Genomic DNA, 26,857 nt, shown 5'->3' on the forward strand with positions numbered 1-26,857 from the left:
AGTTACTGACCTTTTCAGTGTAAAGCTAAGAATCTTAATTAATACTCTGTATATCAGAGGATGAAAGCACGCTCCTCCTATCCCAGTGCTGATCTCTGAAGACTTCAATATCTTGCAGGGAGCAACTCTGGAATTTTTTCTCTTTCTGTGATGGACTGAGATTGGTCAAAAGGAAAAGGCAAGAAAGGAATTGGCATCATATTAACATGACCTCACATTCCTACTTCTTTATAATTCAGAGCTTGGGCATCGATTCAGCTTTACTATCTGCACTCTCTCATTTATCTTGCATCCTATTTAACTGATGGCCACAGAGGCTCATCTGGTTCTCTGTTGCATGTTTTGCCATCTTATCCTGCACAGCATCTCTCCACTGGTAGTTCTTGGATATGGGCCTCAGGGATCTGATTACTTTCTGAGAGGAGAGGGAATCATGGAGATATTCAGTACCTGCCTCCATTCCTTCATCATAAAGACCAAGCAAAATCACATAGCCCTCAGTTCTTTTTCTTCAGACCTATTTTCAACTCCTAGGAAAAAGAACACTTTACAATTAGTGTTAATTCAGATCTGAGTTATTATTATTACCTCCCTTCTTACAAGAAACATACAAGTAAATATATGCATGTTTATGCATGAAGGTTCAGACAGCAAAGTCAAATATGTTACAAGGAAACCCAGCTGCAGATACTTCTCTTTTTAGGCTACAAACGGCTCTTGTTGCAGATGTGCAGTTTATTTCTTCATAGTATTACTAGAATTGTTGATGTTCTCAGGATGGGCATGTAATATAGACTATGGAGAGCAGAATGGACTTTGCAATACTGAACCCCAAAACTGTACTCTATTTCTCATCTACTGAGATCAGAAACTCTCTGGGACAGTGGGAGTCCTTTGTTCACAGCATTTGTGTGCCGTGGTGGCCATTATAGGCAGATTCATGCTTACATTAATTAGTTGTCATCAAACACAGGAAGTCCTATCCCCTTTTAGAACAGTGCTATTTCTTTTAACTGGATCTCCTAACTACAAATAAAGATAACATATTCATCTTGTCTTCTATGTGTCATGTGTTCTGACAAGTTGTTCTGGACAGGTGTTCTGACAGGTTGTGCTGTACATGATCTGCCTGAATATCATCCATTACCATAATAATTTCATGTTGCAATGTGCAGAATGAGCATAAGATTTTCCAACTACAATTATCAGGAGGCAGTGTATCCCATGGACTACTGCAATTTGCATTGAATTAATCTCAGTCAGAAGGGTAACGGTAGCTAAGAAGTGCAAATTATTTTAGTCTAATTGTAATTGTTCAAGGAATGTATAAGAAATGCAAACTTTCCAGTAAATATGATCTTTTCATCTATGGATATATGTAGATTACATTACTGTACTGTATTTCACTGTTGTGGTTTAAAATGGCAGATAGCTAAGTGTCACATAGTCATTCGCTCACTCCCTCACTGAAAAAAAAACAACAATGCAGTAGAAATCATGGGCAGATAAAAAATACATTCTAAGACATAAAAGAAAGAGAAAAAAAAGATAATGCTACTGATCATAATATATATGTACACACAATGAGTGCACAAGAAATTACTCATCACCCACCAACCGATGCCCAGCTAGTTAACAAGCAGCAGCTTCTCTCCCAGCCAACTTCTCACTGCTTCTCAATTTTTTTTTACATGGTGTGGTACGGTATGCGTTATCTCTTTGGCCAGTTCAGGTCAGCTGTCCTGGTTCTGTTCTCTGCCAAATTCTTGTGCCCTCTCAGCTCCTGTTACTGATAGGACAGTATGACTTGCATCACATCTCTGTGTCACCTACCAACATTGTTTCTCTCCTAAAGACAAAACAGAGCAACATACCAGATGCTATGAAGAAAAAATCAACTCTGTCTCAGCTGAAAACTGGGACTTCCGCCCTTTATTCCATACAATTTACATCATGCTCAGATTCCATGCTTTCCCAAACATCCCTATTAATTATCACCACCTTTCTTGCTTTTTGATACATACACAGATATTCTCATAGTCTAGCAGCCACCCTGCAAAATTGTCCGTGGAGTTCATTCAGCCCATGATTTTGGGCTCCATTTGTCATAACAGTCCTTCAGAGCAGGAGGGATGATACATGGTGTTGGATTGTTGCATGCTGAAACCAGTTCTGGTTTCATCATAATTAATTGTTCTTTAATCTGGATGATTCTTACTGTAATCTCATTAGTAAGGCATATAACAATCATAGTAGTGATAATATGCACTATTATACAGCAACTAATAATATACAATTCAAATTATTGGCTGTTCTCATCCAATATAAAATCCCCTTGAGGTATACAACAGATGTTTCCATCCTTCCACATAACTCACCATGTGCATGCAGGTCCTAGAGTAAAGGCAATCCCACAGATGGGCTTGCTTTTGCCTGAGGCAGGAATAACCCATACTGTCTTTCTTAGCATATTTTTCATGTGTTACAGGAACTTTATCCCCTTCTACAGTATATAAGAGGTTTGACTGGGCAGGGCCAGATTGACTGGCAGATCCCCAAGTGTTGACTAACCAGATAGCTTTTGCTAAATATGTATCCCAAGTCTGAATGCCCCAACACTGATTGCTCTGTGTAGTTTTTTGTCCATTGTAAAATTCAATTTTTCTAGAGGCTGGTTCATGACAGGCGATATGATATTCTCATTCATTGTCATGCTCTTTGGCTCAGATGGTTATGAGATTGTTCCAGAAATGAATCCATTCTTTCTAGAGTGCAATGCCACCTGCAAGGCCCAGGATAGTATTTCAGGTAGTGATGCGGTGCATGAGATCTATTTACGGCCATCTGGTTGCCTTCTCTATTGTGCATATGACACTTGTCTGGCAGGTTTGCAGGAGTGTAATATAATCAACCTGAGAGGTTGATTTTACATCCCCATATTTATATTTCAGCCATCATCCTCTATACCAAAGAGGCTTTATCTATTTGTTGTGCTAAATTGCAACACATTTCACATTCACGGAAAACCTGTACAGTAAAGTCCATGGTTAAGTATACCTCTTGATCCTGAGCCCATCTATATGTTGCATCTCTTCCTTTATGATTTGAGGTATCTTGGGCCCACAGAGCTAGAAATAATTCATCTTAATGTTGTGAGTCCAGATTTACCTGAGCCACTTCAATCCTAGTTGGTAGGGACATAATAGTTATTTTGTTGAATGGGATCTGATAACATCCATTTTGCCATTTTATTTCTGAGAACTCCATCTCCTGTGCAGGTCTCTTGACCATTTATGGCAAAAATGGTTTTCAGAAAGATGTGTATTATTTTCTTCCCTTTCTCTTTCCCTTTCAAAAACTTCTGCTGTGCTGCCCCACATGATGATGCCATCAATGTATTGCAGTTGTTCAGGATCTTCCTCCTGTTCCAGTGCAATCTGGATCAGCCTGTGGCAAATAGTAGGGTTGTGTTTCCACTCTTGGGGCAATTAATTCCAGGTATACAGGACACCCTTTCAAATAAAAGCAAAATGGGGCCCACACTGCTGCCAAAGGGATTGAGAAAAACACACTGACAGTATCAACTGTGGCATACCACTTATCTACCTTTGACTCCAGTTCTTCCTAAGTTTGAACATGTCCAGAAAGCCAGCACTCAGCGGCGGTGTGACTGCATTCAGGCCTTGATAATATACTGTTGGCTTATACTCTCCACTGGACTTTTGCACTGGCCATATGGGACTACTGAAGGGTAAGCAAGTCTTGTGATTTCCCCTTGTTTATCCAGCTGATGAATTAGCTTATGGATGAGAATCAGCGAGTCCAGTTAGCATGATATTGCTACCAGTGCACTGCTATGGTACTGATCGGTACCTGTTATTCTTCTACTCTTAGCAGCTCCACAACAGAAGGGTCCTCTGAGAGACCAGGAAAGATAAACAGCTGCTTAATAACCTTTATTTCCAAGACAGTTTTACAAAAAGCCCCCCCAGTACCCTTTTAGGTCTTTGAAGTACCATCTTCTGAGGTAATCTGTATCAAGGATGCATCGAGGCAAGGCTAGTCACAATGGGGAGCTTTTGACACGTTTCTGGATAGGCTCACTTCTGCCTCCAATACAGCAAGCTCTTGGGATCCCTCGTCACTCCAGAAATACAGATGGGTTCTGCCCCTTTATAACTTGATGGCATTAGAGTACACTTTGTGCCTGTGTCCACTAAAACCTCATCTTTCTGTGTTTCTGATGTGTCACACCATCTAATCCACACAGTCCAATAAACCCGATTGTCTTTCCTCCACCTGGCTGGAGGCAGAGCCTCTCTAGTTCTGATTATTGTTTTCATTACTCAGTTCTCCAGAAAGCTAGTTGTCAGCCTCAGAGATAAGATCAGACCATCCACTCCAACAGCAGCCTGCTGGAAACTGGAGTCACTGTTTTCCTGAAGGACCCTCTGTTGTGATTGTTTTCCCTTGCAATTCATGTGCCTGTGGTCTGCGATGGGTTTTCCACCCCAGTTTCTCATATCCTCTCCATGGTCATGCAGGTAAAGCCTCAAGATGGCACGTATCACATACCTACTATATCATCTCTCTGAAACAGAGGAACACTTACATCTAGCAGCTGAGACACTAGTTTCTGCCAGGGGGGTGTTGGACAAACTGTCTTTGAATTGCTGGAAATCCTGGGACAGTTTCTCCACAGCTGCAACACAGGTTTGTAAGGAGGAAGAAAGATTTTTTTCGTATTATTAAAACAAGCTAGCCACTTCATCCACAATTGATCTTTTGTTACTTTTACAGTTCATTCTAGCTAGGGTGCTGGCGGATGATGATGGTGCACTCTATACAACTCTGTCCCACATAGATCACATGCACATGATGTCATCTGGATTTGGGATAACTGATCAATCATGCAGGTTAATATTATCCATCACCCCCAGCAAAGCTAGTTCTCTCAGATCCTGAATACATTTCTCCATGCTGATCCACTTGCCTGAGTAACATATCAGGTCTTCCTTGAAGGGAAGGCCAACAAGAGTCACTTCCATGGAGTGAGGGCCTGTGTCCCTTTTCCAATAGCTTTGTCAGTGTCCTCTCATCTTAGAAAGGGATCCCAGCTGCCTGGCCTCATTCCTACTAAGCCTAGGCTTGTGGTTCCATTGTCCCAGCACTGGAGCAGCCAGATGACAATGTGCTTACCTGGACAACGACTGAAATCTTTTCGCATATCTCCCAGATCACCCAAAGTTAAGGGCTGGATGGGTATTGCTTCCTTTCTGCCTCTTCTTCCTCCTCTCATTCTTGTTATGCCCTTGCTTCATCTTCATTCTTCTTCCATTTCCATCTTAGTAGGAGCTTATTTCCTTATTAAACAAGCTGACTTTTGTAGACATGTTTTTCTCTTGTGTACAGGGGCAACAGATACTGGCACTAGTTGGTTCTCTGGTTGAATTTCAGAACTTGTCAAATGGCCTGTTACAAGAGTCGGAGCAAACATAATGCCAGTTGCAATCTGCAGCTGGGACAACTGCAGAGCCCATCAGTGTTAGAGCAATTGCAGGATCTGCCATAAGGATTAGAGCAAATGCAGGACCTATCACTGGAGTTGAAGCAGCTACAGAACTTATTGTGAGGATTGGAGCTGGGCTCATCACAGGAACTGGAGCCATCGCAGGGCCTGTTATGAGAGTCAGAGGAACTGCAGAATTCATCACAAAGACTGAAGCAACTGCAGAGCCCATTGCAAGGGTAGGAGCAATTGCAGAATCTGTCACAAGGGTTGAAAGAATTACAGTGCCCATTGAAGGAGTTGCGGTGGCTGCAGTGCTTGTGACATAAGTTGGAGAATCTGTTGCAGCTGCAAAGTCTGTCACAACTTCAGAGCCTGTTGTTGGAGCTGGAGTGATTGCAGGGCCTGTTATGGGAGCTGAAGCAACTGCGGGGCCTGTTGTGGAAATTGGAGTGGCTGCAGGGCCTGTAACAATGGTTCAAGAAAATGCAGGGCCTGTAGCCTGAGCTGGAGCAGCTGCAGGGCCTCTTGCATTGTCATCAGGTCCAGAGGCATTCTCTTCCACTAGAATGAATTGTGTTGATCAAGACTTGGTAGGCATGGGCCAGGCCCCATCACGCTGCAGTGATTTATGCTTCTCTAAAACTGCCAGGGCAACAACAGAACTTTTCCAAATATTTCACGAGTTTTTTAGGATTCTGCAGTTGTTCCGGGGGAAGTTCCAAAACACTGAGAGTACTCACCGTTCTAGGCACTGGTTTATAACATCCCATACCTTCTGCCACTGATAACAATCCAGCCTTGCGGCAGAACTCTGGCTGACATTCTTGAATAGTTGTTTAATCTTAAATAAAACCTGAAGCAAATTCAGGAGGCATATCAATAGAAACATGTGTCAATGGTTTACAGGCTGGTCTGGCCCAGTTCTGTGACTAGTGGGGCAGGGGGACCCATGGACCCACACCTCAGGAAAGTGAAAAGGATAGAGAAATGGGCCTAAAAACAAAACAGCGGCAATGATCTGAGGAGAAACAAATTAATTTACTAAATAAGATACCGGAATGCAAGATAACACTCTATAATACAATATAATACAATATAATTAGAATTAATCAAATAAAATGAGAGAGAGGGTCCGAAAGCCAAAGACCTTACTCTAATGCTGTGACAAGATGGCACCCACAACAGAGACGAGCCAGATGATTGAAAAGGGGAAGGGAAGTGATTTGTGGATGGTTTTTATGTTTCCCTCTGAGCGGAAATGGTAACAGAATAGTGAACAGTCCTCTGGGGGATGTAGTTCTTTTTTTCTGGGACATCTACTCAGAACTGGAACATTAACTCTTCAACTCTCAGCGCACTATATGATGTTATGACGTGGAATACCAATAACCAAAATCATAAAGATATGACAACATGCTAGTTTGAATATCCCAAAGATATTACAAATTTTCAAGAGCTATTGTAATTATCCTAGGGGATGAGGGAAAAGTGAAAGTAAAAGGGAGGCTGAGGAAACAGTGGAAAGTATTCCCACCATCTCTCCCATAGTCTGGCTCCCTGGTGAGACAAAAGAAAGAGTATAATCATGAATAGTCTCCAAGATATTGTTCCCAAAGCACAGAAGTGACTGCAGTTCCGAGCACAAACACCAGAATAGTTTCCTCACCAGCAATTTTATCATATCATAAGCCAAGGCCACACAGCACAGCAAAATGACAACCTTAATGCAACCCCCAGAGATGGTAACGCAATGAGGAACATATATAGCAAGTGTGCTAAACAATATATTACCAAGGAAAGACGTTGAAAGAACTCAAAAAATAATTTTAAAAGTAACATCATGATTAGCAATTATCAAACTACCACAGCATGTTTAGGTCGGGCTTCCTGTTATCTCAACGCTTTGAGCCCCATATTGGCACCAAAACTACTGTTGTGGCATGTAGCTAAACTAAGCACAACATCTTCCATTAAAAATGTCAGAAATTGCATCACAATGCATATGTACATATGACATTCACACAATACCAGTGTGAACCACCAATATTCCAGATGACATTTTGACAAGCTTAATCAAGAAATACTTAAATTATATTTGTCACACAACTATACATGCTACCGTGACAACCCCGTTGACTGCTTTGTTCACCAGTCAGGGTAAAAACAAGGATTCAGTGAAATAATTTCACTAATGTCTCTATGACAGGAATACCTGTGCTGCTACAGCTGTCTCAGACACTGGGAAGTCTGATGGTTTGCTATTGCCACTTCTGAAGAAACTGGAAAAATTGTGAAAAAACTAAGGAATAGATGCAACACAAAGAAATAACATAATGTATATCTGGAGCAGTTAAAAAGCATATTGACTATAGCGGATTTGTGTCCTTAACTCACAGAGAAACTTGTTTGGTAAATGGCCCCGATTTATTCCTTCGCAAATTTCTGTACTATTATAATCTTTCTGCAAGTAACTGAGATACTAATAAAGGTAGTTCTCACTCTTCTTAAAGGGATTGTTTTATTGTTTTAGGCAATTTGTCGATAACTTATACAATCCTTGTTGTGACATCTGATTCCCAATTTGAATATTGCTTCTGTTTTTGCATAAAATAACAGTTCATTTGCCTTTTTTTAAGCACAGTTTTAAATTCTATAGCATCTTGTTCAGTCATCCAGCAGAAATGAAGTTGTTGTTGCGACATGATGTGATACGGGTCGAGAACAGAGTAAATATATAATGCTACAAATCTACTCGGACATCTCCAAGAAAATGTTCAATTAAAATACAGCGTTGAAGGTATGTGCTCTCCCCACACATCTGAAAGTCACTCTACCAGTAGCATGGGAGAATAAGAGTTGTTAAAGAATAAAAGGTTGGGATTTTAGCTAATTCTGTAGTTTATTTTTATGGTTATATCAAACATTTCAGTAAAAGTTGGCATGATGGACAGATGCATTCCGGACTTCTTAATTAGCTTACTTCTTAGCTATCTGAATCAATGTGCTCAGATAACTAAGAGCTCCACAAAAGGAGATTCCTGCCACAGACCATCTGCCAAGTATTGCATTTTTGTTTGTTTTATTCTGTTTGTTTTCCTCTCTTTCTATTGCTTCATAGTAAAATGTAGATGATGGAAAAAAAGAACTGTCCCACCTTGGAAGTTGGTAGTACTGCACTGCCATCTGCTAAAAAAGAAAGGGTGTTCCAGCATGGCTGCAGATTACTGCAAGATGGAGTGTGAAATATGGGAGAAGCCTTACAAGAGATTTTGAAGTAAAGGAGAGCTCCAGTGGGACTGAATAACTTTGGAGTACAGTTTCTTGCTAAATAACCAGAGCAAATGCAGTATGCCTCATGACACCAGAGAAGGCTTTGATCAGTAATTGCAGTAAGAACATTTCTACTGGTGGGGAAGCATTGCTTCCTCTCAGCAGGAACAGGATGATGGGAGTTTCTGTCCCAGCTTGGGAACTATCCAGTAATAAAAAAGGACACCAGGATAAGGACTGTACTATAAAACAATCTGAGAGAGATTTCTCTTTCAATTTTGGATGGAAATAGAGGTCACGTTCCATTACAAAAAAACAATTCTATTATTCCCTCTTCAGCTTTCCAGCAGCTTTGGTTCAGCAGCTTTGGTTCAGCAGTGTCAATCTGAAGATTTTTGTATTCTACTGGCACAGAATCAGGATCACCAAAGTGTGATATGGTTATGATCTTGTAGTAAATCCTTCCTACAGAGAAAATTGCAGTCTACATAGAAAAGTCAAGATGAAAGATGAGAAGGGAAAGAAAAATATGTGGACCAAGAAAACACTGCTGTTGATGGTTAGAAGTGTGAACATTTTAGGTTTCAGCATCTAACACTTCATGCTGTCAAATACATTGCCTTTCTTTCATATCTTCAAAGACCAAACAGTTCTGCAAAGAAGAGTAGTGACTCAATGAACTTCACAGAATTACGGAATCACAGAATGGCCAGGATTGGAAGGGACCTCAAGGATCGTGAATCTCCAACCCCCCTGCCACATGCAGGGCCACCAACCTCCCCATTTAATACTAGACCAGGTTGCCCAGGGCCCCATCCAACCTGGCCTTGAACACCTCCAGGGATGGACGGGGCATCCACAGCCTCTCTGGGCAGCTGTTCCAGCACCTCACCACTCTCATAGGAAAGAACTTCCCCCAGACATCCAACCTCAATCTTCCCTCCCTCAACTTAAAACCATTTCCCCTTGTCCTGCTTTTATCTACCCTTTCAAAGAGTTGATTCTCCTCCTGTTTGTAGGCTCCCTTTAGGTACTGAAAGGCTGCAGTGAGGTCACCCACAGCCTTCTTTTCTCCAGGCCGAACAAGCCCAGCTCCCTCAGCCTGTCTTCATAAGGGAGGTGCTCCACTCCCCTGATCATTTTCGTGTCTCTCCTCTGGACCCTTTCTGTCTTTCTTGTACTGGGGGCTCCAGACCTGGACATAGTACTCCAGATGGGGCCTCACAAGAGCAGAGGAGAGGGGGACAATCACCTCCCCATCCCTGCTGGCCACCCCTTTTCTGATGGAGCCTTGAACTCCTCCATTCACTTTTGAATGTGTCCTTTGGATGAAGAGAAGATTACTCAGTCTGGACTTCATCTTTGATACCTATTCAATAACAAGACTTAAATTTTCTCTGCATGTCTCAACCTGTTTGAATCTCTGTTGCCCTGTCAGTTAAACTGTTGCCAAAATAAGGCAATTTTCAAGCCAGGTGTACTTCCCTCAGGTATTTTCCTTTTACTTTTGAGAAAGAGAAATGAAAATATTAGTCCCGTATAAATAAACTCTGAGAGTTCATGGCCTTAGCAAGTAGTGGGGTTTTATGTTTATTTCCTTTTATTGAAAAATTTGAAAGCATCGAAGGGACTCAGATATGAAAAGAAAAAAAAAGCTAAAAGCATAAGTTCACCTTTACAGGCTTCTATAATATCCTGAGGAGTGCCATTTAACAGAATTATAGATCCAAATCATCTACTTTCCACGGGATGCTGCAAAACTTTGTGGTGATGGATGTAGGAGTCATTGCAAGGGGTCTGAAAAATTATGCAAGAGAAACAATAACAGATAACTGTAATAATGCATAAATCAGAAGCTCAAAATAAATTTACATACTGTATGCAAAAAGTATCTGAACACATATTTCATAATTTGGTTCTTATCTTCAAAAGCAGCAAAGTTTAAGTACTGTCTTAACTGATTCTGTCCCATTTCCTTGCTAGCAATATTCTCAGGGTGTTTTTTTTGTTTGTTTGTTTGTTTGTTTTGTGTGTGTGTGTGTGTGTGTGTGTGTGTGAAACAGATTCTGCAATGCTAGATTTGATCAGTGATCTGCCAGAAGAGGCCTCCTGCCTTTATCCATGGTCAGTGTCTGATGCTTTAGTAAAAGCTCCTCCTTTTTTTAGGAGCTCCTGGGGGCTCCATTTTCACAGCCAAATATGTAACAAATATGTAACAATGCCCACAGGAGACATACATTACTTTCAGAACCCTCTGTACCAGTGCACACAGTAAATCATGAGTGTTGATTATCAATATGTTACATGTTAAAGCTAAAGCTGTGTCTACCAGAATAGCATCCAGATCTTTATAAAAAATAGTATTATTCCATTGATGAGATCCATTGCAGAAAATTTCTATGGCTCAGCTGACTTTATGGTGGGTAAAAATCATTCTTGTGCAGAGAACATTCACAGGGCTTATGAATCACTTGAATGTCCTTTAAATCCTCAAAGCAGGGATTAAGTAGGACTTCAGAAGATCATACCACGTTTGCTTGTCCTCAATACAGTGGTGACTTTCACATTATGCAAAATGGCTCCTTTGATTGTTCTGTATTTACGTGGTGTTAATGTCACTGGATGTCTTTGTTGTTCCAGCAAAAAGAACAGCTAAGTCCACCTGTAGAGCATTTAGGCAAAAGCACAACTACATACCCAGGTGGACCCTCCAAGTACTACTGTAATAATACATAACAGTATTCTGATTAATGTTATACTCTAAGTTGTATTTCACAGCCTCTTCACCTGGTTGGCTGAAAATTTGACTTTTGTCCTTTATGTATTAGTTGGTAAAGTGCATGTTTTCAGAAGTGAATTTGATTTTTCTCCCCCCTGTTGCCTTTTACCACTTCCTTTTTATTACCCTCAGTTGATTACTTCCTCTGATTTGGCAGAAGAAAGGTCAGAGTTCTGTTCCACACATTGATTTTCCAGCTGGTAGTACCAGAATAAGTTATGTGTAGTCACAAGTGTTGTTTTATTTTTACATGAAATTTTCTCAAAAATTCAGAGCTGTGGATGATTGAAACAACTCATAATTTATTGAAAAATTAAATAAATATCTGTGACCAATTACAGAAAGTTTTGTTTCAAGACAAAAACACTTTATGTTCACGTTTTCTTTTTTTTCTATACTACCCTCTACCTTCAATTGCTATATTCAATGCATTTTTAAATCTCTGCTTTTTTTTCCCACTGTGCAATCCCATAGACATATTGCTACAGATAAGATGTTGTACAACACTGCAACCTAAAGATTATATTTCTATTTATTTTTTATTAATCAAACCAAATGTCATAATTACTTTTCATCTCTGCCGTTGTAGGAAAATGGCCTTATGTGACTTCATACGGGGCTAGGTACAATTCTCATAAGGGAATCTGAAGTCTGTCCACACATATATATAAAGTAGTTTATGCATTCTGCCAAACTATAAACAAACGAATAAAAAAAAATCTGTATTTACTCACAGTGGAAAAAGAGAGGGATTTGCAATGATTTGGGGGGGCAGGGTGAGAGACAGATTTTGTCTCTGCAGCTAGGCTGGGTGCTTTTTGTTTTAGCTGGTTCAGCAAAGGCTCCCTAGGTAAGGCACTAATGTATGAGGACAGGACTGTTTTATCAAGTAGGATAAGAGAAATAAAAAGTTTTGGCAGGACCACAGGGTCTGAATCAGAATAAAGGTAGTGGCCTGAGAGTGAAACAAGGAGTGTGCCTCTCCAAAATTTATGTCTATTATTTCAGTTACTGGGTTACTTCCAGGGTTCAGGCATCTAGCATCCTTCAGGAGTATTTGTTGGGTCCTGCCATTTATCACAATGGATGAGATGTTTACCCAGGTTTATGTACTGGGGAATGGGTTTTCATCATCAGATTACCTATTCCAAAATATCTCTTGGCTATACGAAAAAGAAGAGATTCAGTAAGAGCAGAGATTCAGTAACTTGTCTCAGATTTGGAGAATCCTAGCATGTGTCTTTGTCTTATACAATAATACACTGTTACTGGAAGAACATTTTAAACTAGCTGCTGGCAAGACATTTTGCACTGTGCTGTTCTGTTTGTTTTGCACTTGTACATCTTACCATACTTAGTACCATCTGCACTTTGTTGAAAGGCTCTTTATGGCACATCACACACTTCTGGTGTGTTTCTGCATCACGTAGTACAACAGAATCATGTTCCTCGGATCAATCCTGAGGCTACTGACATCAAAAAACACTGCTGTACAGTGTGGAAAACTAAGTCATGGACTATTACTTTGAGGCCACGGATAAAGACAGGAGATAATGTAGATGAGTGTCCTTTCTTATTTTCTACATTATGCATAAAGAGTCAAAATGTGAGACATAATGGAGCAAACATTTCAGAAATTCCAAAGGAAAGCAGCTTGTAAATAAATTAGCAAGTTGCCACATATGGAGAGAAAGATTTATTTGAAGTGGCCCTATTATAATATGCTCAATAAGCTCTGAGAGGCATTTTAAGCATCATGAGACTTTATTTTGAGGCTTCGAGGGAAAACAGAAGGACCTGCTCAGAACTAAACTGCTAGGATATGAGAAAGATTTTAAAAACCACCCCAACAGAAAGCAAAGGATTCCCTTCTGCCATAGATCATACAGGATACAGGAGACTTCATTTCTGCCGAAAAAGAATAGGTAACAAATGTCTGGAATCATAAATAGACCTTGGCTCAGATATAGGAGGGACAAGACACAAGAAAGCAAGAATGAGAAAACAGGATGAGAAATGAACCACATCAAAAGGTTGAATGCTGATAGACTTAGATGCCCCTCATTTCCTTCATTTTTTCTGATTCAGGATTATTTTGAAATGCATGCTGTCACCTGAGGACAAGCTTCAAAGTATCTGGGTCTTTAATATAAAGTAAATGCCAGTATGTTCACTTATTCAAGTTCCTTATTTTTAAATAAATAATTGCTTTTGCTTCACTTCAGCTTTCTCTCCAGCATACCATAGCCATTCTGGACAGGTAGATCAGCAAACACTGAGAAAAGGAGTTGTCTTACTTTTGAAAGGGGACGTTCAACTTTAAACTGAAGATATAAGATACTTTCAGGCTTGAAACTCACCCTGCTAGGCATTTTAGCCTATCCTTCATGATGATAGTAATGCAAGAGGAAGCCATGTTACCAAAGCAGCACTACAAAGCAACCTGCACTGGGAGGATTTATTACAAAAGGACTACAGTAGCAGGAATCATTTCCAATCCTATGTCATGGACACTTGAATAGGTATTCTAAGCATTTTATGCTGCTGTGTGGTTTATTCAACTTTCTGTAGACTTAGAGCTGAAGATGAAAGCCTTGAATATTGCCAAGGAAAACAAAGCCAGACTTCTGATTCACCCAGACTTTTATTTTCCAGTTTTTTGTTCATGTGCCATGCTACACAATAAGTCTAGTAAGGTCTGTACGGTCCCTCACTTACTTGGTCTTTGTTCAGGTTGTGTCAGGTTGTTTCCCCCAGCTCCGCAGCTGAGCTCAGTTTTCCTTTACTGCTTTCCTGTTACTGCAGTTATTACCTATGATCCCTGGCAGATTACAGCTGTTTTCCTTTGCCCATCACATCTGCTGCTACTAGCTATCTGTTTTCAGATGTGCTTCATACTGAGCAGCAGCCTCAAATGAATGGTTCTTTTTTTCCCTTTTTCCGTGAGTGGCTTCTTTACATTAACTATTTCTGAGTCTTCAACTCAATCCGCTCCACACCTTTTTCTTTAGTCTGTGTATTCCTTGCTTCCATCAAATCTAAAGAAAAAATCACTGCAGTAGTCCAGTGTTGCTAGGCGAGGAGCGAGTTTGCTATGTGAGAGCAACTTTGTTTGCTCTCACTGTTTTTCATTTGTGATACTCACGACAAGACATCTGGTGCTCAAATCTGTCTTGTTAAGTGCAGAATCACATGAATTTTTCTGCAGTGTGCTACAAGTCATGTCAGAGCAGAGAATGTTAAGCTTTTCATACCATGGGAGGGCACTGCTTGGCTCCTGATAGGCTCTTGCCAAAGCTTCTTCCAAAGTCACCTCTCAGAAAGCTTAAACATGATTATCTCCAAAGGTATTCTGGAGTGGCAGAAAGATCATTACTGATTAGTGTATTCTGAACACATGCCATGCTGGGTCATACATGCACTTTGTTGCACACTGGTGTCTGGTTAGTGAAAATATTCATGCTCAAATAAAGCATCCTCTATCTGTAGGTATGAAGTTACTCATTTCCTGATGTCAGTTCTTGTATCTGCAGGGATTACTGCTTGTCCTGCTTTAAATAAAATCCCATCTCACATATGTGCATGCATACACAACACTCAATCCTTTGCCTAGTAACAGGATGGACGCTGCCTGTGGTCATTTTCCCTTTCAGTACAGCCACAATCCGTGTGCAAACTGTCTTAATGCCTTTATTATCCAATCCAGACTGTTTTTAGGAGCATTCAGCACTTCTGCATGTTTGTTTGCTTGTTTTTCTCTTTTTTTTTTTTCCTTTCTTTCTTTTCTTTTCTGGAGCTCATATTACATCTTTATGCTGTGCCCAGCACTGACACAACAGAATTGCTTCACCATCACTGCCTATGCAGGGGCAGCAGCTCCTTGTTTATTCAACTCTGTCCTGGTTGTGTCAGAGCTCCATCAATAAGTGCTCAAGACATTGTGGCTCCAAACTTTCTGTGCCTCTATCTGTTCCAGGGGGTTATTGCAATTTTTTAGGACTGGCTCACTGCTTTGGATTGCCTTTACCCTTTTGTATAGTTCTCTGCCTGATGACAACTGGTGTCTCTGTGTGTCAACTGTTTGGACAATTCTGGTGTCTTGAGAGGTGGGAGGATAAACAAGAATCTAGTAGTTTATCTTCTATATAAACCCAAAGAAAAAAAAATCCTTCACTACTTCTTGCTCTGGGTATTTTACAGAATCACAGAATCATAGGGATTGGAAGGGGACCCCTAGAGATCATCTAGTTCAACTCTCTGCTAAAAGCTTCCTAGAGTGGGTTACACCGGAAAGGATCTAGATGAATTTTAAATATCTTCAGAGAAGGGGACTCCACAACCTCTTTGAGAAGCTTGTTCTAATGCTCTCTCACCCTCATAGTAAAGAAGTTTTTCCTCATGTTCAGATGCAACTTTCTGTGTTCTAGTTTGTGCCCATTGCCAGTGTTGCTGGACACTATTGAAAAGAGCCAGGCCACATCCTCTTGACACCCTTTAGATATTTAAAATTATTTATAAGATAGTTATTTATTTATAAGATATTTATAAGATCCCCTCTCAGTGTTCTCCAGGCTAAACAATTCCAGGTCTCTCAGCCTTTCCTTGCATGGGAGATGGCTCCAGGCCCCTAGTCATCTTTGTCACTGTCCATGGGACTCTTTCTAGAAGTTTCCTGTCTTTTTTGAACTGAGGAGCTCAGAACTGGACAAAGTATTCCAGATGTGGCCTCACCAAGGCAGACAAGAGCGAGGATCACCTCCCTTGACCTGCTGGCCATGCTCTTTTCAATACACCCCAGGATACCATTGGCCTTCCTGCCTACCAGGGCAGACTGCTCTTTCATGGCCTATCTATTGTCCACCAGCACATCTAGGTCCTTCTCTGCGGAGCTCCTGTCCAGCAGGTCAGCCCCTAAACTTTTCTGATGCTTATGGTTATTCCTCTTCAGGTGCAAGATTCTACACTTGCACCTCATCAGTTACCTCTCTTCCCAACTCTCCAGTCTATCCAGGTCTTGCTGAATGGCAGCACAGCCTTCTGCTGTGTAAGCCACTTCTCCCAGCTTTGTATCATCAGCAAACTTGCTGAAGGTGGACTCTATCCCTTCATCTAAGTCATTGATGAAAATGTTGAACAAGACTGAACCCAGCACCGACCCCTGTGGAACAATACTAGTTACGAGTCTGTAACTAGATTCTGCTCCACTGATCACCACCCTCTGAGCTCTGCCAGTCAGCCAGTTTTCAGTTCACCTCACTATTTGTCTATCCCACACTTCCTAAGCTTACCAATGAAGATGCTATGGAAACAGTGTCAAAAGACCTGCTGAAGTCAAGATACATTACATTTACTGCTCTCCCCTCACCTAACCAGCCATTATAATATCAAAGGAGGCTACCAGATTGTTCAAGTGTGATTTTCCCTTGCTTAATCCATGCTGACTACTAGTTCTACGATCCTGTTACCTTCTCAGGACCAGCCACAGGCTGAAATCATGATTTGAGACACCCTTCTCATCTGCACTTTGACTTTCTGTAGAAGTGTCATCAGCCAACTTTTTGGTCACCAAGTTGAGTTGCTCTACTGTGCATTTCAATTTCTGCTGGGAATGCTGCAGTCATGGTCATTCATACCCTATGGTACCTCAAAGGTAAGAAAGTGGATCATTACTCTGGCTCAAGATCCTGTCTCAACTTATGAGAAACACTGAATACTTTTGAATTTGATACATCAAATTGAGCCTGACTTCTTATATTGCTAATGACTGTTGACTTCTCTCCAGCCCTGTGCACGCTTTTTTGACAACAGTGCAATTTCTTATTTTGTGCAGATGCCTGATATTTTTCCACTGTTATTGATTTATTCTCTACTCTTTTCTGTAGATCTCAATATCTCTCCTTTACAGTTTCACCTCTGTGACACTGAGAGTGCCAGTGGAGTTTCATGTTTTCGCATCTTTCAGGTCAGGTTCATAGCTTTTGAAGTAGATTCAGTCTCCTTAAATTACATGGTGACAGCTATTTAAAATATTTTACCACAAGTAGTATATTATATAAGGCCCCAATGACCACCACTGTTTATTAATTACTGGGTAGTTGAAGTAGAAATGCTACTTGAGAGAGCCCTTCTTTAGATTCATGCTTGCTTTGCTAAAGCATCTTTCTTATGTGCTGAAACCATACCTTGCAAATGATCTCACAAAGGAAAAACTTCAGTGTTGCCAAAGCTGACTTCTTGGTAGGGTATTACAAGCACTTGTTGCCACAACTGCTTTTTTGTCTTACAGGAATGTACTTCTTCTCGTGTTTCTGCCTTGCTCATGTATATCCCTCCTCCTCCAACAGCATTTTGTGTGATGTTCATCTCCAGAGTGACATGGGGAAGGTTAATTCTTTCATCTTTATATCCAGCAGCACTCATGAATGGAGTTTTTCCCCCCATGTTTGTATAAGATCTTACTAATAATTAATACAAATAAAAGAAGGCAAAAATAGATACTGCTGGGAAAGAAGTCGTGTATATTAAACACCTGAGTGTGCTTATCCACTAGGAAGAAACTGTTACAACATCATTCAGGACTTCTCTTAAGTCCTGTTCTTGGTGTGAAAAATGGGAAACAAAACCTATTTTAAACACTTGGTGTACAGGTCTAAGCAAAAGTCTCTTCATTCTACAGGACAGTGCAAACTGTTTGAGTAGGAGTTTCTCTCTATAGGAAGCAGACAGTTGGACAAAACCCTGGGAAAGAAAAATGTACAATCATGAAAGGGATCAAAGTGGAAGTGATATTAAAATTATAAAAATGTTGTTGCTAAGGACTTTAATTACAGTTCACACAGAAGTATATTCTTCCAATGGGAACATGCACACAAGATTTTGTTGTTTTCTGTAGCACATCTTGGGCACTGTGGGGTGGATTAGCATTTTATCCTTTCATTTTTTTCTGATTATGCAGATGCTTTAGAGGCTCAACTCTGTCCTAAGACAGCATGCTTTCCACTCTCCCCTGCCCAGTCACTCTTCCACCATCACATTTTGCACATATCTGATACACTGATGCATGACAAAAAAAGCAATGAGGTAGTGTCTTTTTCAATAGCAAAATGGCACATGGGAATGAGGGCGGTTTTCACACCCTCCTTTCACAACAATATAGTCCTATCTCATCTTAGTCCAGTGTAAAAGCAGGTTACCTAGTGGCAGTGTTTAAAGCCTATTCCAAAACTGTATAAAATCAGTGGTTATTTTTAAATTCATCTTCAGATTTACAGTCATTCAATACAAATTTTCTTTAATCCTTACAGCATAATAAGAGTTTTGATCAACAACTCTATTTTCTCTCTTCTCTCAAAAGGAAAATGAAAATACAAATCTGTTCTCTCATTAGGGAACAGCTTATACTTGCCAGAGCAAAACAAGTAAGTCTTCAGCTTTCTCTTCAGGGCAAGAATTTGCTAATTGCAGAAAAGGTTCTGCTTATGCCATGCCAACCCATCTTTGACATGTGAGCCTACCAGTTCTTGCTCCCTATGAAAAGTTACTTCAGCAGCCACCAAAGACAGCAGCGAGCTTCCTCAACCTGTGCAAGTCAGAACACCTGCTGCTTCCCCATCTGCTTCTGCTCATCCACACTGCCAAACCAAGCTGAATGGGGGAATCCAAGTGGAAGCATTGCTGAGAGTGTACGTAGGAGAGGTGTAATGCACTGTACCTCCAGATCTAACACCACACAAAGCTGAGCTGTCAGTAAGAGATAAGGGAAGGAAGAGTAACTGCTTTTTTGGCATCTATGGAAGCAGGAAGGCGTCTAGCAGGATTCTAAAAAGCAGCTGCTCTGAATGTTTTTTTAAAAATTGCCTACTACCTATTTCAAGCTTTTGATAGTTTGCTCTTTTTTGCTCACAGCTTCCAATGAAAATTCAGGCTTTGCCATGCTAAGCAAGCCCTCAGGAATGAACACCCTAGGTTGTTGTGACAAGCAAAGGAAATGCTTTTAGTCCTATTTTTCAGATACAAACGCAGAAAGGGCAAACTCTCCTGTAAACATGCAAGAAGCCCAGAGCAGAATAGCACCTTGAACTCAGCCCTCTTCTTGTAAGATCTGCATTTTCATCACACTTGTGAAAATATGAATCTGTCTTTAAATCAGTACAGGAGAATATAGCACTGCATCAGAGGTGGGTGAGTGCCAGCTTACAAAGCTATTTCTGCAAAGCACTGAATACAGAACTCTGAATATTTTGCAGTTAGCTCTGTGCAGTGTGTCATACAGGCATGGAATTCACTGCCATAAGAGGACGTTGAGTCAAAGGCTGTAGCTGAGTTTCTCAAAAGGCTGAAAAACAGCTTGGTTATCTCAGGCTAAGTGAAAACGTGTGTGTGTGTGTGTGTGTGTGTGTGGAGTGTGGACAGGGAATAGGAAGTGGGATGGTGGTTTGTGCATGGCCTAGTGCTTCTGAGTTTTCAGACCATTTTCAGTGTATGTGTTAATCACTGAAGAGAAAGCATATACCAGGCTAGCCAGGATATCTGTCCCTTTGCACTTTTGTTTCTACTGGGGTCAGTAAACACAAGACACAGAATAGCTGTTAGTACAGCTAGAACAAGAGGATTTTACTACAGTTTGTGCTCTAGAAGTATTGACCCTTCCCTCCCAACCAAAACAAAGCATAGGGATAAATAAGAGGGAGGCAGAAACTATCCATGAACTCAGGTGGTTAACTATTTCTAGGCTATTAAGGTGATGATCTTTATTGAAGGTAACGTGAAAGCCTAGTGAAAAAAGGTCTGTTAAGCATTGATTTGGTGTTACTTAGCTCCAGAATGCTCTAGATTACATGGGCCAGGGTTGTTTTTAATCATAACTCCTGCTTTGACAAAGTGAGCAGTAGGCTTTTATATAATGGATATTATCATATACTGCAGAGAACAATCCTGCACTGGCAGAGGAGGGAAGCTGATGACATAATAGGTCTTCTCCCTCTCAAAATTATGTGATTCATCAATTAAATGAATTCAGTGGGATAAAGCAGCATAAAAGGGCAATTTCCCTCTAACACTGCCTGCTGATTAACTCTTCCCTCCCCATTTCAGGCACACAGCTCGAGAACGCCGGCCGATTCCGGCAGAATAATACAGTAATAGCTCCATCCTGAGTTCGAGGTCCGAATCCGGTAGACCATGCAGCAGGGAACTGCCGGACTCTTCAGGGGCAGCCGCCGCCCGCCGTGGCTGCAGAACGGCTCCGTGCGGTACGTGCAGAGCTCTGAACCGATCCCGCTGCTCCTCTGCGAACGCCGAGATTGGCCACAGAGAAAAAGCGGCCGCTGCGCACTTCCTTCGGTCCCCACCACGTTATATCCCCACCCGGCCCTGCGAAGGAGGGTTATACGTGCACCTGCATGGGCCGCCTGAATTTCCAGCCTTTCTTTTCTTTTTTGGAGCGATGACGCTCCAAACCTAGCGGAGACTGCCCGCTTCTTACCCCCTTCCCCGACGCGCTGCCCCGCCGCACCCCGCCAGGCTGTCCGGCGCGCAACGGCCGGGCCCATGAGGCTGGGACTACCGCCCGCATTGCGTCGGCGGCGCGGCGCTCAGTGTACCGCGGCGGCAGAGGCCTCGCTCGCGGTGGAGGACAACTCGCGAATCGGGGGAGTGTGGTGCGGTAGACAGCGTGCCCGCCCCCCTCTTCTGCAACTCCCCCCCTCCCGCTGCCAGAGCTGCATCAAACAGCTCTCAGGTTTCTGCTGATACTGCAGCGTCAAGACATGGCTCGAGTTTTCTCCTCTCTCTTACGTATTCAGCAGTCCATTTGCTCTTGCCACATGCGTCCATCTCCTGCCTCCTGCTGCTGCTGCCGTTGGGACGAGCCAAGAGCCACTCCGGAGATGCGGTTGCGGGACTGCGGCTCTCTCACGACTCTCTAGCCGACGCTGTCCAGCGCCCGGCTCCTTCTCCAGATGTCTTAAAGGAAGAGATTGGGAGAGCCAGCAGATACTTAGGACAGCTTTTTTTTTGTTGTTTATTAATTCAAGCCTTCGGAAAAAGACACTTTGCATGCTCTTCCACCCGCCGACTCCCTCACTGCGGTTTTCGGCAGAAACTACTTAAACCCCTTGATGCAGCCTGAGTGTATGAATATTTAAGTGTCTCGCAGGCAGTCCTGTACAGTGATTGCTGTATTATCAAGAAAGGTGCAAGAGGAGGAAGGTTGAGTTTGCCACTGCGGTTTTCGTTTTGCTCAGATTCTTTTGGATGGTGCTGCAAGACGGCTTGTCGCATTCTGGCACTGGCTCCTATTCCTAACCAGCGCATCTCACACAGAGCAGGTAAGGAAAAGCCCCCTTTGTCCCCCAGCTCTTGGACCCTAATTTGACAGTTTGGGTCTGGAATGTCAAAATTCATTCCTATGTCTCCATCTCAGTTGCATTTAGCTGGTGCAAAGCAGAGAGGAGATGCTTCACTCCTTCTCCCCATATCCTTTCAGTCTGTGTGATGAAGTTGTCAGTGCTCAGCTAAGTCTCCACCATCTGCAAAGTGGGATGTGTGGTGGTCAGGATACTTACAGCAGGAGCTGATCCCAGTGAAGTTGCATGGTAAGCCCTCCATGGAAGCATCAAGAAGAGCACAGCAAGGCTGCAGGTTCATATTGACCTCTTCCTGTCCTGGAGGTGCTGTTGTGCATCCAGGGATGTACAGGAATGTGTAAGGCTCTTCATACGCTGCCATAGTGAGCAGTGCAGGATATTCTTGCTGATGTGAAAGCTAATCCATTGCAGTGGGGTATGTATGTGTAGTGGGGCTTGAGGGTTGATTTATGATGCTTCTTTTTTGGCAGCCTCCATTCTGCAAATGAGCTTTATGTCTTTAAACACTGAGTATCTCCATCTCTTCTTCCCCAGTGCACGAGAGGACCGGGGCAGTGGGGGGAGAGGGGGGGGGGGCAGACAATGGAAATTTGCTGAGTTGGCATTGCAAGGACTTGCTTTCCAGCCACTTTGTGATTTATTTATTAATTTATCTGTGTGTGTGTGTGTGTGTGTGTGTGTGTGTGTGTGGTAACTTCAAGACAGCATCCGCAGTGATGATCAAGTTGGCAAGAAAAGTGGCCGGATCGAGTTAAAGGCGAAAGGAGACAGCTGGGGAGGGGACCCCAGCCAGGAGGTGCACCCCATACACCCTGGCCTGGGGGGACAGGATCCCTCGCCTTACCTGCCCTCTGCCCTCACCCCCCGAAGGTACTTCTCTCTTTCTTTACTGTCCCTTCATTCCTTATGCCACTTCCTGCATCCCACCTTTTCTTTCCCCTTGTGGATATTTCCAGCCTTTAGGCTTCTCTTCCAGTCCTTCCTCAGGCTTCTCCATTCCCACTCATCCTGCAGTCTCCAAGCCTACCTCCGCACCCTGCCTCCCACCATCCTCCATTGAACTGCCTTTGCACTCTCTCCTCTCCTCTCCTCTCCTCTCCTCTCCTCTCCTCTCCTCTCCTCTCCTCTCCTCTCCTCTCCTCTCCTCTCCTCTCCTCTCCTCTCCTCTCCTCTCCTCTCCTCTCCTCTCCTCTCCTCTCCTCTCCTCTCCTCTCCTCTCCTCTCCTTTCTTTTCTTCTCCTCTCCTCACTTCAGCCTGGGTCCCCCATTCTCTGTGCCACAATGACTGTGATGGCTGGAGAGAACATGGATGAGACTTCTGTGCTACCTGGACACCCCCAGGATAGCTATCAGCCTGCTGCCCATGATGACCATGAATGCTGTGAGCGTGTAGTGATAAACATTGCTGGACTACGCTTTGAGACGCAGCTAAAGACCTTAGCCCAGTTCCCCAACACACTGCTGGGCAACCCCAAGAAGCGCATGCGGTACTTCGACCCTTTGCGCAATGAGTACTTCTTTGATCGAAACAGGCCCAGCTTTGATGCCATCCTCTACTACTATCAGTCTGGGGGACGGCTTCGCAGGCCAGTCAATGTTCCCTTGGACATGTTCTCTGAGGAAATCAAATTTTATGAGCTGGGTGAGGAAGCCATGGAGAAGTTCCGGGAAGATGAAGGGTTCATCAAAGATGAGGAGAGACCCTTGCCAGAGGGAGAGTACCAGCGCCAAGTATGGCTCCTCTTTGAGTATCCAGAAAGCTCTGGGCCTGCAAGGGTCATTGCAATAGTCTCTGTCATGGTGATCCTCATCTCCATTGTGATCTTCTGCCTAGAGACATTACCTGAGCTGAAGGAGGACAAGGAATATACAGTGCATCGTACTGACAACACCACTCAGGTCTACAAATCCAACATCTTCACAGATCCCTTCTTTGTTGTGGAGACCCTATGCATCATCTGGTTCTCCTTTGAGCTGGTGGTGCGTTTCTTTGCTTGCCCCAGCAAGACTGAATTCTTCAAGAATATAATGAACTTCATTGACATTGTGGCCATCATCCCTTACTTCATCACCTTGGGCACTGAGATGGCTGAGCGGGAGGGGACTCAGAAGGGAGAGCAGGCCACCTCCTTGGCCATTCTGAGAGTCATCAGACTGGTAAGAGTCTTTCGAATCTTCAAACTCTCCCGGCACTCTAAGGGCCTCCAGATTCTGGGACAAACCCTCAAAGCAAGTATGAGAGAGCTAGGTTTACTAATCTTCTTCCTCTTCATTGGGGTAATCTTGTTCTCTAGTGCGGTGTATTTTGCAGAGGCTGAAGAACCTGAGTCTCATTTCACAAGTATCCCCGATGCTTTCTGGTGGGCGGTGGTATCCATGACCACTGTGGGCTATGGTGACATGTACCCTGTGACAATTGGAGGCAAAATCGTAGGCTCCTTGTGTGCCATCGCTGGTGTGCTGACAATTGCCCTGCCTGTACCTGTCATCGTGTCCAACTTCAACTACTTCTACCACCGAGAAACAGAAGGGGAAGAACAGGCTCAGTTACTTCATGTTAGCTCCCCAAATTTAGCATCTGACAGTGATCTCAGTCGCCGCAGCTCTTCCACTATCAGCAAATCTGAGTATATGGAAATCGAAGAGGATATGAATAATAGCATAGACAATTTTAGGGAGGCTAATCTCAGAACTGGCAACTGCACTGTAGCCAACCAAAACTATGTTAATAAAAGCAAGCTGCTGACTGATGTATAAACAAAAGACCAAAATCCCCACTCACAGCTTGAAGACTTAAGTGACATAGTCACACTTTGTAGATGCTTTACCGATAGTCTTAGAATGCTTTATTTACCTCGTAAATGCATTGTTGCATTGTGAGTTTTTGTTCAGCGATAAAGAGGCTTCCAGGATCCATGAATGATAAAATTTTATTTACTTTAAAAAAACCCACGTTTTCCACCTGGTAAATGATAATTATTTGAACTAGTTAGGTTTTAAACTGAATGATGCTAGACCTAAACTTTTCCTGTTCCATCCACTTTTTTTTTTTTTTTAAACACTCTTGTTCAACTAAGGAAGACAATTTTTAAAACTGAAGCATATGCATGGATTCCAGTAAAAATATCCTGCAAACATGCACAGTTGCAAGAGAGTGAATCAGATAATAGTAAAAAAGTGTTAACATGCAGCAAACATTTATCACTGTTTTTATGAAGGGATGCAAATTTTCCCTCTGCACCCTATGTGAGAACTATGTGGTACATAGTTCCTACATACACGTCAGCACCTTATTTAAATACACTTGAGGATGGTCTTTTTTCTATCCATAGAAGAATTGTTTAAAAATAGCAAACAGAACTGAAGGCAAACCATTTGCACTGCTGCTAAGTTCTCTCATGCGCAGATGATCTTAATGCACTTTTCCCTGTCCTGAACTGTATACAAAACTTCTAGTTCTTCTGTTGCAAGACAGCACAATATAGTTTAAGCATGTTTGAATTTGATGCTATTTATTTTATAATCGCATGCCTGAAACTTTACCTCAGACAATAATGGATAAGCTTTTGTTTGAAATGAATCTTCTAAAAATAGGTCCTTTATCTCTCTTCTTTTTTTTCTTTTTTCTTTATTTTGGGTTGCATTCACCAGAAGTGCACTACTTAACTTACTAAATTGTTGACTAGTACTTTAAAGTGTATGGTAGTCAAATGGGAACAATAACTTTTGGAGATCAAAGCATGTTCAAATATTCAGCATTATGGCCTATTTGAATAACGCGTAACTTTAATTAATTAATGCATGAATTCAATAATAATCATAAAAAAAATAAAAATTAAAAAGTGCTTAATAAATCAAAGGCCTGAATGGAAGATTAGAGAAACCTGTTTCCTGCACTGCTCAGGAAACCATGTTGACTTTTGTCCAGGCATTGTCAGAAAGGGATATATCCCATCTCTTAAAGGGAAAGCTATATGGAAAGCTAAGAAGACAAGTTATGTATAGCAGCACCTAAAACCTAATATGCTTTATATTTGAAAGATGTAGATGCATGCTTTTTGGTGCATTCTCAGAATGTAAATGAAACTTATCTACTATATGCATCCAAATTGCAGCAGCTGTGGTTTTTTTTTGTTTTTGTTTTTGTTTTTCAGTCATTTGAGATTTTTTTTGTATTCCCCTAAAACTCACTGAAGAGACTTAACTGACTGATTTAAATTGTTGTGCAGTGCCTTTATCTTATATCCTCTAAACTGCTGAAAGTGCCTCCAGGAATTGAGCTATCAGAGGTAAAGAAAGGGCAAGGACCAACACACTGGAAGAATAGTTCTGCACTGCCTCTTGGCTCAGCACAGAAAGCTATGGAGAAGGAAGGAAAGAGCAACCATGAGTAAGAGCAATCCAGAAGAGGCAGGAGAAGCAAACCAGCACCCTGTGAGATAACTTCTTTCCTTTGCTAGTCACTGTTGCAAGGCTTAGCATTTTCTTTTGCCAAATAAGTCGCAGCTGTGTTTATTTAAGACTTAAAGTTTCCCTAAGTTTCTTATAGGGATATCACTGCCTTCACTGTATCTGCCCTTAAGAGCAGCCCGGCAGAGAAGGACTTGGGGGTCCTGGTGGACAAGAAGCTGGACATGAGCCAGCAGTATGTGCTTGCAGCTTGGAAGGCCAACTGTGTTCTGGGCTACATTAAAAAAGGGGTGGCCAGCAGGAGAGGGGGTGATTTTCTCCCTCTACTCAGTTCTTGTGAGGCCCCAACTGGAATACTGCGTTCAGGCCTGGGGCCTCCAGTACAGGAAGGACTTGGAGCTCTTGGAGCGGGTACAGAGGAGGGCCACTAAGATGATCAAAGGGGTGGAGCACCTCTCCTATGACAAAAAGTTTAGGGAACTGGGCTTGTTTAGCTTGGAGAAGAGAAAGCTCTGGGAA

General features: G+C 42.2%; 1 protein-coding gene across 2 annotated transcripts; it reads left to right on the top strand.

The window, feature by feature from the left end:
• Positions 1-21,697: 21,697 nt before the first annotated feature.
• LOC100550680 (potassium voltage-gated channel subfamily A member 1) lies at positions 21,698-26,650 on the top strand. Of its 2 annotated transcripts, none has more exons than XM_085234062.1 (2): positions 21,698-21,889; positions 22,630-26,650. In XM_085234062.1, the coding sequence occupies exon 2, from the start codon at positions 23,210-23,212 to the stop codon at positions 24,683-24,685; it is 1,476 nt and encodes a 491-aa protein (XP_085090188.1). In that variant the 5' UTR covers positions 21,698-21,889; positions 22,630-23,209; the 3' UTR covers positions 24,686-26,650. The 2 variants fall into 2 exon arrangements, with proteins under 2 accessions (XP_085090188.1, XP_031411317.2); XM_031555457.2 differs by having other exon boundaries at positions 22,634-26,650.
• Positions 26,651-26,857: the final 207 nt, after the last annotated feature.

The sequence above is a fragment of the Meleagris gallopavo genome, chromosome 1 (assembly GCF_905368555.1).
Source record: "Meleagris gallopavo chromosome 1, MGAL_WU_HG_1.1, whole genome shotgun sequence".
Taxonomy (NCBI): Eukaryota; Metazoa; Chordata; class Aves; order Galliformes; family Phasianidae; genus Meleagris; species Meleagris gallopavo.

What these genes read in the sequence shown, in the direction of transcription:
- LOC100550680 (XM_085234062.1), top strand. Translation starts at nt 23,210, where the DNA reads ATGACTGTGATGGCTGGAGAGAACATGGATGAGACTTCTGTGCTACCT.